The sequence below is a fragment of the Triticum aestivum genome, chromosome 1A (assembly GCF_018294505.1).
Source record: "Triticum aestivum cultivar Chinese Spring chromosome 1A, IWGSC CS RefSeq v2.1, whole genome shotgun sequence".
Classification (NCBI taxonomy): Eukaryota; Viridiplantae; Streptophyta; class Magnoliopsida; order Poales; family Poaceae; genus Triticum; species Triticum aestivum.
In genome coordinates, this window is record NC_057794.1 from 34478315 (window position 1) to 34493555 (window position 15241).

The 15241-nt window shown below is 45.1% G+C and overlaps 1 protein-coding gene across 1 annotated transcript; it reads left to right on the forward strand.

Moving 5' to 3' along the window:
* Window positions 1-5354: 5354 nt before the first annotated feature.
* LOC123188134 (defensin-like protein CAL1) lies at window positions 5355-6139 on the forward strand. Its single transcript, XM_044600181.1, has 2 exons — window positions 5355-5552; window positions 5648-6139. The coding sequence occupies exons 1-2, from the start codon at window positions 5489-5491 to the stop codon at window positions 5830-5832; spliced, it is 249 nt and encodes an 82-aa protein (XP_044456116.1). The 5' UTR covers window positions 5355-5488; the 3' UTR covers window positions 5833-6139.
* The last annotated feature ends 9102 nt before the right edge of the window (window positions 6140-15241 follow it).

Genomic DNA, 15241 nt, shown 5'->3' on the forward strand with positions numbered 1-15241 from the left:
TTGGAGCTGGCCACCCACCAGTTTTGATGGAATCCAGCTGCAATCTTTACCCCTGTAGAGTAGAGGTCCTCGGGTTGCCTGACGAGCTGCATGTGACCTTGGCGGGCCATTCATCGGTAAGGAAATCCAGCCCGTGAAATGACCACTTCACCTAGTCCCCACTCCAACAGTTTCGGCAACGAATGAATGAGTGTCCACTGCCTGCTTCTGTGCAGTGCTGATCGCGCGGGGGAGGTAGCAACCGGGTCATTGCTCTGCTCACTGAATTTACCGGACCTTGCCCTGTGTCCCTACCCCATCAGTTTCGACATGGAATTGGAATGAATTAATGGACCTGGGTGCGGGTAGCAACGTCGAATGGGCACCACGCGAGGTTCTACAGAGTTTACGGATTGATGTTTTCTGTGGATATAGTTAGAAAATAGGGTTTAGGGTTTTCTATGGGGCAAAGCCTCTTCACGTCTTTCTATATATATAACAATCAGCATACAATTACATACGTATAGGGTACGTGTACATGAGACGCTAGACCTATTTTAACACTCCCCCTTAATCTGAACTTCTACTCTGTACAAGGTTTAGATTGGTACTAAAACGGTCTAGCATCTGTCTGGTGGCTGGTTTAGTAAACACATCAGCCAGCTGATCGTTAGAAGAAATGAATCTGACCTCAAGAGCTCCAGAAGCAACACGCTCACGCACAAAGTGAAAATCAATCTCGATGTGCTTGGTACGTGCATGGAAAACTGGGTTGGCAGTCAGATATGTGGCCCCTAAGTTATCGCACCAGAGAACCGGAACACGCTGCTGAGACACTCCAAGCTCTTTGAGTAGTGACTCTACCCAGATGGCTTCAGCAGCTCCATTTGCCAAGGCTTTGTACTCGGCCTCTGTGCTCGACCTCGACACTGTTGGTTGTTTCTTCGAACTCCAAGAAATGAGGTTCGGTCCAACGAATATGGCGAAACCTCCAGTTGAACGACGATCATCCGGACAATCTTCCCAATCCGCATCAGTGAAGATACTAATGCTAGTAGAGATAGCCTTGCGAAATTTCAGCCCTGTGTGCAACGTTCCTTTCACATAGCGTAAAATCCGCTTAACAGCTTCCCAGTGAGCATCAGTGGGCTGTGAGAGAAACTGACACACCTTGTTCACTGCAAATGAAATATCCGGACGGGTGAGTGTTAAATACTGCAGTTCACCAACAACACTGCGATACCGGAAAGAATCATCGGCACTAAGAGGCCGTCCAGACACTCGTGCAAGCTGCTCGGAAGTAGACAACGGTGTGGAAGTAGGCTTACAGTTCTCCATGCTCACACGGTGTAAAAGATCCAAGGCATACTTCCGTTGAGTCAATGTCATCCCCCCTGAATTGTACGACGCTTCCAGACCAAGAAAATACTCCAACGGCCCAAGGTCCTTGATAGGAAAACTAGCAGCAAGGGCATGAACAAGACCATCAACCGCACGTGGAGAAGATCCGGCAATGACAATGTCATCCACATAGACAAGCATATAGATCTGAACATCACGATAGCGGAAGAAAAACAGAGATGTATCTGCTTTGGAGGAGGAAAATCCCAAAGCGAGAAGACGAGCACTGAGCCGAGGTACCAGACACGAGGGGACTGCTTGAGCCCATAGAGCGCTCGCTGAAGCTTGCACACATGCGAGGGAAAACGAGCATCCTCGAAACCAGGTGGCTGCTGCATATAGACGTCCTTAGAGAGATATCCATGAAGGAAAGCATTGCTGACATCAATCTGCCGAAGACTCCAACCACGAGAAACATCCAAGGCAAGAACCAAACGAACGGTAGCCGGCTTGACAACCGGACTGAAGGTATCACCATAGTCAATGCCAAGCTGCTATGTGAAACCACGGGCGACCAGATGAGCTTTGTACTTATCCACAGAGCCATCCGGACAATGCTTGGTCTTGAAGATCCATTTGATCCCAACAACATTAACACCGCGCGGCCGAGGCACAACAACTCAAGTCTTGTTGTGATGCAGAGCAGTAAGCTCATCAACCATCGCGGTACGCCAGGCAGTCTCACGGAGAGCATCACGATGAGAGACAGGCACCGCAAGAAACGCACGGCGACGGGGATCATAGCGGATTGTCCCGTCAGTAGGAACAAGAGCACGACGAGTATGATCGCGGGTGCGGGTAACCATGGTGTGTGCAGGAGCAGCTGGGGGCGTCGCGGTCGAGGGAGCGGGACTCCCCTCGACAGAGGGCGACGCGAGCTGCGCTGGCGAGGGCGGAGCATCATCCTCGAGCACCGGGGCGGGGGACACCACGTCACCGCGCGGCAAGGAGGCCGCAGAGGAGCCGGGCGAAGCGGCCGGGTCCGTGGACGGGCCGGTCGAGCCGGGCGAGGCGGTAGCCGATGGGCCAGCCAGGCCGGGCGAGGCGACGACTGAGCCGGGCGACGCGGGAGCCGATCGGGGAGACGTGCATGTCCCATGCACATCGATCGCCAAGGAGGGCTGCACGACGGCCACGTGAGGGCGGCGGGCAGAGGGCGTGCATGCGCCATGCATGTTGGGCGCCAGAGAGGGCGGAGCCGAAGAAGCCTGCACAGAAGCAACAGGGCCTGGAACAGGCGTGTCAGTAGACAAATAGGACAAGTCGTATTTGCGCATATGGTCACCCGTGGCCGGTTCAGTGGGAGGAAAAGAGAGAACATCAGCCAAAGAAGAGACATCAACAGTGACCCCGGGAGTGGCATAGGGAAAGACAGACTCGTCGAAAACAACATCACGGAAGATGTAGATACGTCCCGTGGAACGATCAAGACACTTGTATCCCTTATGCATCGGACTATAGCCCAAGAAAACACACATGGTGGATCGGAAAGCAAGTTTGTGTGCATTATATTTACGCAAACTAGGCTAGCAGGCGCACCCAAAAGTGCGAAGAAACTTATAATCAGGGTGCACCTTAAGGAGTCCATATATGGGCATATCTTGTTAAAGAACAGGTGTAGGCATGCGATTAATGAGATATCATGCCGTAAGAAAAGCCTCATCCCAAAAACGCAATGGGAGAGAAGAATGAGCCAACAAAGCAAGGCCTGTTTCAACAAGATGACGGTGTTTGCGTTCAGCAATGCCGTTCTGCTGAGACGTGTGCGGGCAAGACACACGATGAGAGATGCCAGTGCGCTGGAAATAACGATGCAACCGGTGATACTCACCATTCCAGTCGAACTGCACAGCTATGATTTTAGTGTGGAGAAGACGCTCAACATGAGCCTGAAAGGCATAAACTACTTGCTCAACGTCAGACTTATGCTTAAGGAGATAAATCCAAGAGAAGCGAGAGTAATCGTCAACAAAGCTCACATAATATTTATAACCTCCGGAAGAAGCAATAGCTGGCCCCAAACATCAGAATGAATTAACTCAAGAGGCATAGTGGAAACATGATGTGATAAATGATAAGGCAATTGTCGACTTTTAGCACGCTGACAAGCATCACACACGGAAGACCGACCTTCAGAAGAACACACTAAATCATTATTCCTAACAATGTTTTGAACAATATTATTCGAGGGATGACCGAGACGCTGATGCCACTGGGACGGGGTGGTCTTGACGCTGAGGGACGCTTGGCGGGTGGAGGATGACGACGCGCGACCAAACAGGATGGGGTAGAGTCCACCATGACATCTACCGTGAAGAAGGATTTTCTTCGTGACCGTGTCCTTGACAAGGAAAAAGAAACGGTGAAATTCCACAAAGACATCATTATCAAGGACGAGACGATAAATGGAGAGAAGATTTTGATGAACGTGTGATAGACGAAGAATATTGTGTAAACGAAGAGATGAACCGGGTATAGTGGAATGACCAATATGCGAAATAGACAAACCTGCACCATTTGCCACTTGCACTTGATCCTTCCCGCCGTAGCGCCCGTGGAAGTGCATATGATCCAGATCATTCGTCAGGTGGTCCGTCGCACCGGTGTCCAGAATCTAGTGCGGCGGCTCATGGGAGGAGGATGTGGACGCGGAGTTGCCGGCGCGGTGGTCATGGTCATAGCGGCTGCAACAGTCGCCGGCCTCATGACCCCAATTCTTGCATAGCTGGCACCGGGGACGCCAGCGGCGGTTGCGACCACCCCCGTTGCCACCTCCGTTTCCTCCTCCACTCTGGCCATTGCCGCCGTTGTTGTTGTTGTGACGACCAGAGGCGTTGCCCTGGCCGTTGCCATAGCCGCCCGAGCCGAGCGGGAGGGAACCGGCGGAGGGGCGGCCGCTGCTCGGGCGGCCAGAATCGGAGGCTCGGCCGGAAGTGTTGGTGTAGACCGGCCGGGACGAGGCGTTGGCGGAGGACTGCCAATCCTCATGCTCAGACTGCTGCTGTTGAAGGGCCTCGTAGTGGAGAACACTGGAGTAGAACGCGGGGAACGTGATGGGCACGCCCGCGAAGTTCATGGAGGCGGCGATGGGGTTGAACGCCGAACCGAGCCCTGTCAGCATGTAGTCGATGATCTCATCATCGCGAAGAGGAGAGCCGGCGGCGGCCATCGAGCCAGCGAGGGCCTTAACCTTCTGCATATACTCGCCGGCGGGACGATCTCCCTTGCGTAGCGCCTGAATCTGGCGCCGGAGGTTGCGCACGCCGGCACTATTCTCGGCGGCGAACATGGTGTGCACGGCCGCCCAGGCGGCGGCGGCCGACCTGCAGCCAATGAGCTGCGCGGAGATCTCCATACTCATCGAGCCGAGGAGATGCCCGAGAACCTTCTGATCCAGCGTCCACCATTGCTCGTAGTCGGGGTTGGACACGGTGCGGGCGGCCTCGCCGGTGCCTGTCGTCACGGTCGGCGGCGGCGCAGTGGCCGAGCCGTCGAGGAAGCCGTGGAGACGAACTCCGGCGAAGTTGGGGAGGGCAAGAGCCCTCCAGAGCATGAAGTTGCTGCGGTCAAGCGAGACCGTGATGGGCGGAAGGACCGGGGTGGGAGCCGTCGCGGCGGGTGGGGCGATGACGGGGGCGATCGGGACGAGCGCAGAGGGGGTGGTGAGCGTGAGCGCAGAGGAGGGGGTCATCGTGGGTGCCGGCGTGGTGGCATCGCGGCGGCCGCGAGGAAACTGTGGCGGCGGCGGGGGCGGCGGCGGAGGAGAGGCGGCGGCGGCTAGGGTAGGCTCTAATACCAAGTTAGAAAATAGGGTTTAGGGTTTTCCATGGGGCAAAGTCTCTCCACGTCTTTTTATATATATAACAATCAACATACAATTACATATGTACAGGGTACGTGTACATGATACGCTAGACCTATTTTAACAGATGTTAGGATTATCGGCACCCACACTAACACTAATCTGCCGTCTGCCTATATAAACCCCACCAGCCCAGCCCACTCTTTGCTTCTCACTCACTGGTGTCCATTCGCTTTGCTACGTAGCAGCAGCAGGGTAGCTCCTCAGTCCAATACGTCGTCTCGAGTGAAGAAGATCAGCAGCTCGATGGCGCTCTCTCGTCGCAGCGCCGCATCCGCCCTCCTGCTTCTCGTGCTCCTCGTGGCCACAGGTAAATGCCGCCTCCCATGCATCCTCACTCTTCCCAGCGAGCCGTGATCTGTTTCCTGGATGATGCTTACCGTGGTCTCGTCGATGTGCATGCAGAGATGGGGACGACGACGACCAAGCTGGCGGAGGCGCGGGACTGCCTGTCGCAGAGTCACAACTTCAAGGGCGCCTGCCTCAGCAGCAGCAACTGCGCCGGCGTCTGCCACACCGAGAGCTTCCCCGGCGGCGAGTGCCACACGCAGCACTTCGAGCGCAAGTGCTTCTGCAAGAGGGTCTGCTAGCCCGCCTGCTCGCCCCGGCCGCCCTGCCGGCCAGCGCCGAGACGTCCGATCATCCGTGCCGTGCCTCCACGTTCGTCAGTAGTAGTATTTCTGTTCCGTGACGTTAGATAGTTCATCCGTGCCGTTAGCTACTTTTGTTCTGTTCGTCCGTGTGTCCCTCTTAGTATAGAATAGAACTATAATAAAGTAGAAAACCAATCGGGGTCTCGGTTGTTTAGTTCGCTGTACGCCTGTTTGTGCCTGATTTGTGTGTGGTGATGTACTAAATATGGTCGTTATTTCAGCATGCATGGACATGTGCAATGCATCCCCCTCTCTCTCTATGTGTAAATATGATCGTGTTCAAAGAGAAATGCTATTATTGTGACTACTACTCCCACCGTTCCTAAATATAAAACATTTTAGAGATTTCAACATAGACTGCATACGAAGCAAAATGAGTGAATGTACATTCTAAGATATGTGTATATACATCCGTATGTAGTCTGTATTGAAATATCTAAATGGGCTTATATATTTAGAAATGGAGATAGTATAAGCGACGAGACATTTTACGAAGCTGCCTGGCCATTTCATTTCTCTACATGGACTGACGAAGAACTATATGTTGAGCATTGACTTGTCAAAAAGAAACCAAGTTTTCTTTTTGCGCAAGTTTAACATAACCCCTGCAAAAAAGAAAAAAAAGGAGCATTAACATGAGTATGAATCTCTTTTTTACTCATGAACTATCTTATGCGAATTTTTATGTGCATTGGGATTTCATTAAACCTGGTCTACAAAGCATATTTTTTCTACTTTTAATAAATATTAAATTGAACATGAACATAAAAAAACATGCATAGACCAACATTTCCTTGGAAGAACAATCTGGGTTGCAGAAGCCTCCAGAGTCTAACCGTATGGAGATATTTTCGTAAAGCTCTCTGGATACTCCTACAAGTAATAAGGAAGTGTCAGTGACTTAGCGTGGGGTCTGGGGGCAATAGGAGGATGGATATACATCCATCCAATCACACGATAAGCATAGACAATGTAAGATGTTTAGAGAGTTGTTCGAATAAATAAATAATTTTCTCTTAAACATCAATGCTTTTTTGAGGTGACTAAGTAGGCGTCTATGCTATACAGGTAAGTACTGGTGCTACATAAAAAATTGATTCACTTTTACAAGCACCACTCTAAAAACTTTGTGTTGCACACGGTTTAACACGGACCACAAGGTAGGCAGCGCGATATACTCACAACTAGGACAAACTGTTTCGCGTGTCCGACATCTTCGTCGGCCGCGAGCCCCGTAAAATTTTGCATGAATATAAATAAAAATTGTTTTGTTCCTTTGATGTTAGAACATGACTTTTATTTTCTCTCTGAGAATTATCACAGTTACTTATGTGATAAAAGAAACAAAAAGTCTATTATATTTAGCCGTGAAACATGCACATATTATTTAAAAGTCATATAGTTTAGGTATCAATGCCTGTTCTGTCCATCTGCATTAATCACTAATAGACGAAAACCCTTACATGCATGACCGGTCAATCAATTGGAATTCTTTGTGCTTGTTGCCAATCATGCAATGATGGACTTCTTGTAACTATTGAAGATAACCTTTCCCTTATCATGAGAAACTAGGAAAATGGTACACCAAGCGGATTATGACATTCATTTTAATTGCATTTCCTTCTATATTTTCTCAAAATATTAGGTCCGTACACGATCATTTTCCAATCAGAATTTCTTCTACTACACATTGTGAGGAGTTTCCAAATTACAATTTCAAATATTGAATCTAATTTAGTGGCATTTGATTACAGAATGCTACATGGACTACATAGTTTATGAGAGGGCTTTCAGGATACTATGTTGTTTAATTAGAACATGATCTGGCACCATTTGATCAGAGGAAGAAACTGGAAAATGAAGCCGCTAGTAACTCTTCATGGCCTTTATTTGAAGTAAGATATCATCCTTGTTGCTGCTTTCTTGCACGCTACAACTCACATCCATTCCTTTGTTTCTAAATAAGACCTTCTACAATACCTTAGCAATTCATTTATCTGGTATCGTCTTTGGTCTGTAGCAAGCGCTGCTCAGAGAGTTCCTGATCTTGGTCAGCTAAGTAACGTTGGGAGGGGACGGTTTTCCTTTAAAGCTTGTTTGCATGGGTTCTTTTCATGCGGTTTTATTTGGGAATCGGCTAGTCGGCCATTTTAGAGTTTTTCTCCAGGTTTTGCCTTTTACTCCTTTTTAGTATCCGTTCCTTTAAATCCATCTCCATCTCACATCTCCATCCATACTAATCCCTTCTCTAGTTCTTGTAGTATTGCAATGTGATCCTTCTTCTCTACTTCTGTCTTCCATTTTGTTTCTCTCTCCCTCTCGATCTTAGGGCTTCCAGGTTAGTAGCATTGAAGAACACACTTCATTGCCTCGCTGGAGCAGGTTGGCTTCACAACATGAAGCTCATGGTTGTCGAGAACGTGCAACTCCGCTCTTCCACACCCTCCTACTGTCAACACAAATCCATTTTGGTCCTTTTCAAACTCCATTATCTGCTCTGCTTACGTGTGAGGTTGAGGATGGCAGCTCCATGATTAAAGTAGTATTATGGCAAATATAACAACATGCATTAGGTGCATTGGTCCTGCATTGTTGACTAAGCGGAGTTATGGTCTCATTTGTGTTGAGCAGCTGGCCAACGATACCCTTCATCACAAGGAGTGACTGGAAAATGTTGGCAACCATTCATTTCAGCAGGTAGCATACATCAGGCTCGTTTTTCCTTTTTAGGACCCAGCACTATATATTCATTGCATACAGCAGGCCTGTGAGTGTTGCCTCGGACCTTGATGGACGCTCCATGGCGTGATGCACTATATTCATTGCCACCAACCAGTTTTGATGGATTCCAGCTATAATCTGTTCGGCCTGCCTGACGAGCAACATGCATAGTTTTAAACTAGCACATATGCTCGTGCGTTGCAACGACAATGTACTACTTGACATGTTCACCAAAAAATTCAACATCACGGCACGACAACATTCAGGCGATGCATCCCGGCGGCAGCAAAGAGGCGGAGGCCAAGGTTTAGAACACATATATACCAGACTCACATTAAGAATCATATATACGATACTTTGTGTTATGATTTTTGTATGACAAGTCCGATCATATTATCCATAATATAATCAAAATGCAGCAGAACCATTAGATTATTTAAGGGCCGTACTCGCTCCGTTTTGCATGCTTCACTGGGCATTAATTCCTTCACTCCCCACAGGTTTCTTCTTCTTAATAATTATTCCCTTTATTTTTATATACAAGGCCATAAACTCAAATTACAGGTATCAATATAAAATTTAATGTCTGCTCTGAAAGTTAGCTTTTCTTTTCGTTTACTGTGATCATTAATACCCCACTTGCATGCAAGAAAACCGAGTAGAGGAAGTAGCTGATTGTTATTATGACTGCATGCATGCAACTATTAAACATGTTGCTAGTACGAGAAAATATCATTAATTTTACCTTGATTACTGTTGGTGGCCTTGTATAGATGCAGATATCGGGGATTTCAATCTCTTTTTCCAATGCATCAAATTGATCATGGGCTTTGAGGCTTAAAGCAAAATCAATGTGTCGGTTCTACAAAATAGGAAAGTAAATTGAGTATAAGAAAAAAAATGTTCAATATACTCTTTTCATAGCACATACTTTAGGGACCCACTAGCTATCCTTTTTTTCCTCACCATGCATTTTCCCCACTGAAACATCCCGCTGCTCTTGTTTTTATCTACGACATGGCCCTTATAGCGCAGAAGATTCCTCTAGACTCAGTGCTTCAACAAGAACGATGGTAATACTTTTTATCTTAGCATGGCATGAGCAATGTTGGTCGACATTGGGTGCTAAGGTTTCTTAGCACACACTCATACTCGTGTTAAACATTGGGGAATGTGGTGCTAAGATAAAAAGTAAAAGAGTCGGTTTTAGTTGAGGCACCACGTCTAAAGGCATCTTTGACCCCTATTGGGGCCAATCTCATAGCCAAAATACAAGAAGAGAGGTATGAAGAGTGCATAGTAGAGGCAGCCCGCCTGAGGTTGATCCATGGAATTTGCTTGGGTGTCTCACCCGGCATATTTTCCCTTGCATGTACCCCACACGTCTACGACTACATGGAGGACGACGTACCCGCCACTCTCAAGCTAGATTGCTTCGAGAGTTCCTCAAAATATATTGCGCGTGGAGGCTGTAGATCTTGTTAGAGGCATGCATAGTTGGGTATGAGTTGTGGTGCGCGTGCGTGAGTGTTGCGTGTGTGTTTTGCATTTCATCAGATTCTACAATTGTGTTCACATGTTTTGACTATTTCACTTGCCCATATATAGCAATGCCACTACCAATAATTATCATTGTGGTAAATTATTTGGATTGCAGAGTGGTGTCACCTAATGGGTTTATTTCTTGATTTGGTCAAATTCCGCTCATCGTTATCTTTATCTTTACCTAATAATAAAAGGGTGATCGCTTCTTTCTCCTAAATTTTCGTCCATACATCCGATTTTTCGTCCTAGTCAGACTCGATGAAGTCTCTCGATCTTTTAAATCCACGTTCTGTTCTTTCAAGCCCACTCGAAGGTGAACAGCCCACCAATTTTTTCGGCCTACCCAGCCCAATAGTGCAACAAAAAGTAGTGCGCAGAATCGAACTTGCAATCTCGTGCCCAACAAATCATGATTCGACCAACTAAGCTAGCTCCCATTGTGCTACAATTGGAGGTTCATATAGATTTTAAATAGTCCCACATCGCTCCCTTCAATCCAAACTTCGTAATTTAAAAATATCTTCGAGTTTCCTGGGTATCAAGGAGCAGTTTCGGGAATCAATAAGGAAGGAAATAATAAGTTGTCCTGATAAGAAAGTAAAAGAGAGGAAAATTGATGACCCACAAGTATAGGGGATCTATCATAGTCCTTTTGATAAGTAAGAATGTCGAACCCAACGAGGAGCAGAAGGAAATGATAAGCGGTTTTCACTAAGGTATTCTCTGCAAGCACTGAAATTATCGGTAACAGATAGTTTTGTGATAAGGTAATTGGTAACGAGTAGCAAGTAATAAAAGTAAATAAAGTGCAGCAAGATGGCCCAATCCTTTTTGTAGCAAAGGACAAGCCTGGACAAACTCTTATATGAAGGAAAGCGCTCCCGAGGACACATGAGAATTATCGTCAAGCTAGTTTTCATCACGTTCATATGATTCGCGTTCGGTACTTTGATAATTTGATATGTGGGTGGACCGGTGCTTGGGTACTGTCCTTAATTGGCAAACATCCCACTTATGATTAACCCCCATTGCAAGCATCCGCAACTACAACCAAAGTATTAAGGTAAACCTAACCATAGCATGAAACATATGGATCCAAATCGGCCCCTTACGAAGCAACGCATAAACTAGGGTTTAAACTTCTGTCCGTCTAGCAACCCATCATCTACCTATTACTTCACAATGCCTCCCTCTAGTACCAAACAATGGTGAAGTGTCATGTAGTCGACGTTCACATGACACCACTAGAGGGATAACAACATACATCTCATCAAAATACCGAACGAATAACAGATTCACATGACTACTAATAGCAAGACTTCTCCCATGTCCTCAGGAACAAACGTATATTTATATGTGAACCTCTCTTTCTTTATTACTTCCTATTAATTGCAACGATGGCCAAAACTATGTTTGTCAACTCTCAACAACTTTTATTCATCATACTCTTTATATGTGAGCTCATTACTCTCCATAAGATCCATAAGATCTCTTTATTTCTTTTTATTTCTTCTCTTTTATTTTATTTAATTCCCTCAAGATCATATCAAAATAATAAAGCCCTTAACTCAACACTAATCTTTATTATATAGCTCACGGACTCGATTATATAGAGGGATCATAAAGCAGAACTCACAACTAGATCATACTAAAACTTTATTCTACTAGATCAAGATATTACCAAAAGGATCGAACTAAGAAAAACGGTAAAGATAAAGTGATGGTGATACGATACCAGGGCACTCCCCCAAGCTTGGCAGTTGCCAAGGGGAGTGCCCATACCCGTGTGATTATGTCTCCTTCTTCGGGGGTGGTGATGTGATGTTCTTGGCGATGATGCCCCTCAGGATACGATTCTCTTCCTCGATCTTGTCGACTTGCTGCTTGAGGCTCATTATTTCCTTACGGAGCTTGCCAGTGACGGCTAAAGCTCCTTTCACCCAAGGATGTTGCATAGCTGCGGGAGAACAAGTAACACTCTTTTTCATATTTTCATAAGAAAGAAATCTAACATTGGAAGGGATGACCGAGTTTGGAATAGCCGAGCTCTGTAGTTCCCCCATCGTGAATCCTGCCCGGAAACGAGAAGTAACTTCTTGGTCTTCCTCCATGGCATCTATCCTTTTCAAGGCAGCTTCCATCTCTTCCCCCGTTGAGGGCCCAAAGTGATAGGCATCGCTGTTTGCCCCTAGACCTGGTGTTTGATGAGACACCCGACTCTCCCCGACTTACTCTTGAGAAGACATCTTGCTCTAAATCTGCAGCAGAAACAGCTAAAACAAAGACAAGAGATATTTGCGCGATACGGTGGTCAAAACCTTCGAGAGATTATATAATGAATTTTTACCGACCAAAAAGAGTATCGTGCAAGAAAACGGAGTCCAGAGAGCGCACGAGGTGCCCTCAAGGCAGGGGGCATGCCCAGGGGGTAGGGCACGCCTCCCACCCTCGTGGAAGCCTCGTGTCCTTCCCGGACTGCTTCTTATTTTCCTATTTTTCTAAATATTCCAAAACAAAGAAATATTGCCACTAGAACTGTTTTGGAGTCGGTTTACTTACTGTACCACGTACCTATTCCTTTTCGGAGTCTGAAACATTTCAGAAAGTGTCCCTTATGTATTCCTCCGGGGTTACGGTTTCAATAACATTGGTTTCAACATTTATAGGATTACCTGAGATATAGTGTTTAATTCTTTGACCGTTCACCACCTTTGGATTTGTGCCTTCGAAGTTGTTGATTTTTATGGCACCAGAACGATAGACCTCCTCGATAACGTAAGGACCTTCCCATTTAGAGAGAAGTTTTCCTACAAAAAAATCTTAAACGAGAGTTGTATAGAAATACATAATCACCTACATTAAACTCACGCTTTTGTATTCTTTTGTCATGCCATCTTTTAACTTTTTCTTTAAACAGTTTGGCATTCTCATAGGCTTGGGTTCTCCATTCATGCAGTGAGCTAATGTCAAATAACCTCTTCTCACCGGCAAGTTTGAAATCATAATTGAGCTCTTTAATATCATAGTATGCCTTATGTTCTAGTTCGAGAGGTAAGTGACATGCTTTTCCATAAACCATTTTATACGGAGACATACCCATAGGATTTTTATATGCAGTTCTATAGGCTCATAATGCATCATCAAGTTTCTTGGACCAATTCTTTCTAGATCTATTAACAGTCTTTTGCAAAATTAATTTGAGCTCTCTGTTACTCAATTTTACTTGACCACTAGACTGTGGGTGATAAGGAGATGCAATTCTATGATTAACATCATACTTAGCAAGCATTTTACGAAAAGCACCATGAATAAAATGTGAACCACCACCAGTCATTAAATATCTAGGGACTCCAAACCTTGAAAAAATAACTTCTTTAAGCATCTTAATAGAGGTGTTATGATCAACACTACTAGTTGGAATAGCTTCTACCCACGTAGTAACGTAATCAACAGCAACTAAAATATATGTATACCCATTAGAGGAAGGAAATGGTCCCATATAATCAAAGCCCCAAACGTCAAATGGTTTAATAACAAGTGAATAATTCATAGGAATTTCTTGACGTCTACTAATATTACCAATTCTTTGACATTCATCACAAGACAAGACAAACTTACGGGCATCCTTGAAGAGATTAGGCCAATAAAAACCGGATTGCACCTTATGTGCAGTTCTATCTCCAGCATGGTGTCCTCCATAAGCCTCAGAGTGACACTTGCGTAGGATCTATTCTACTCCTTCTTTATAAAGATGTGGGTCATCCCAAAAGTAATGTCTCAAATCATAGAAGAACCTTTTCTTTTGCTGGTATGTGAAACTAGGTGGTATAAATTTAGCAACAATATAATTAGCATAATCAGCATACCATGGAGCAGTTCGAGAAGCATTTATGACATTTAATTGTTCATCAGGAAAGCTATCATCAATAGGTAGTGGGTCATCAAGAACATTCTCTAACCTAGGCAAGTTGTCTGCAATGGGGTTCTCAGCTCCCTTTCTATCAATAATATGCAAATCAAATTCTTGTAGCAAGAGAACCCATCTAATAAGTCTAGGTTTAGCATCTTTCTTTTCCATAAGGTATTTAATAGCAGCATGATCAGTGTGAATATTTACTTTAGAATCAACAATATAAGGTCTGAATTTATCACAAGCAAAAACAACTGCTAAAAATTCTTTTTCAGTGGTAGCATAATTTCTCTGGGCATTGTCTAGAGTTTTACTAGCATATTGAATAACATTTAATTTCTTATCAACTCTTTGCCCTAGAACAGAACCTACAGCATAATCACTAGGTTAGTCAGAAATCAATGCTTCCTTAAGTATTTCAAATGCTTCTACACAATCATCATCAAAGACAAAAGGAATATCTTTTTGTAATAGGTTAGTCAGAGGCCGATAAATTTTTGAGAAGTCCTTAATGAACCTCCTATAAAAACCGGCATGACCTAGAAAACTTCTTATACCTTTGATGTCCTTGGGACACGACATCTTCTCAATAGCATCAACTTTAGCTTTGTCAACTTCAATACCTCTTTCATAAATTTTATGCCCCAAGACAATACCTTCATTAACCATAATGTGGCACTTCTCCCAATTCAAGACAAGATTAGTTTCTTCACATCTCTGCAAACTCAATCAAGGTTGCTCAAGCAATCATCAAAAGAGGATCCATAAACAGAGAAATCGTCCATGAAAACCTCACATATCTTTTCACAAAAGTCAGAAAATATAGCCATCATGCATCTTTGAAAGGTAGCAGGTGCATTACATAAACCAAAAGGCATACGTCTATAAGAAAAAGTACCGAAAGGGCAAGTAAAAGTGGTCTTTGCTTGATCATCAGCTGACACAGGTATTTGAGAAAAACCGGAGTAACCATCTAGAAAGCAAAAATGTGTATGTTTGGATAACCTTTCTAGAATTTGATCAATAAAAGGTAAGGGGTAATGATCTTTTTAGTAGCCTTATTTAATTTGTAAAAATCAATTTCCATCCTATAACCTCTAATAATTCTTTGCGAAATCAATTCATCTTTATCATTAGAAACAACAGTAATACCTCCCTTCTTAGGGACAC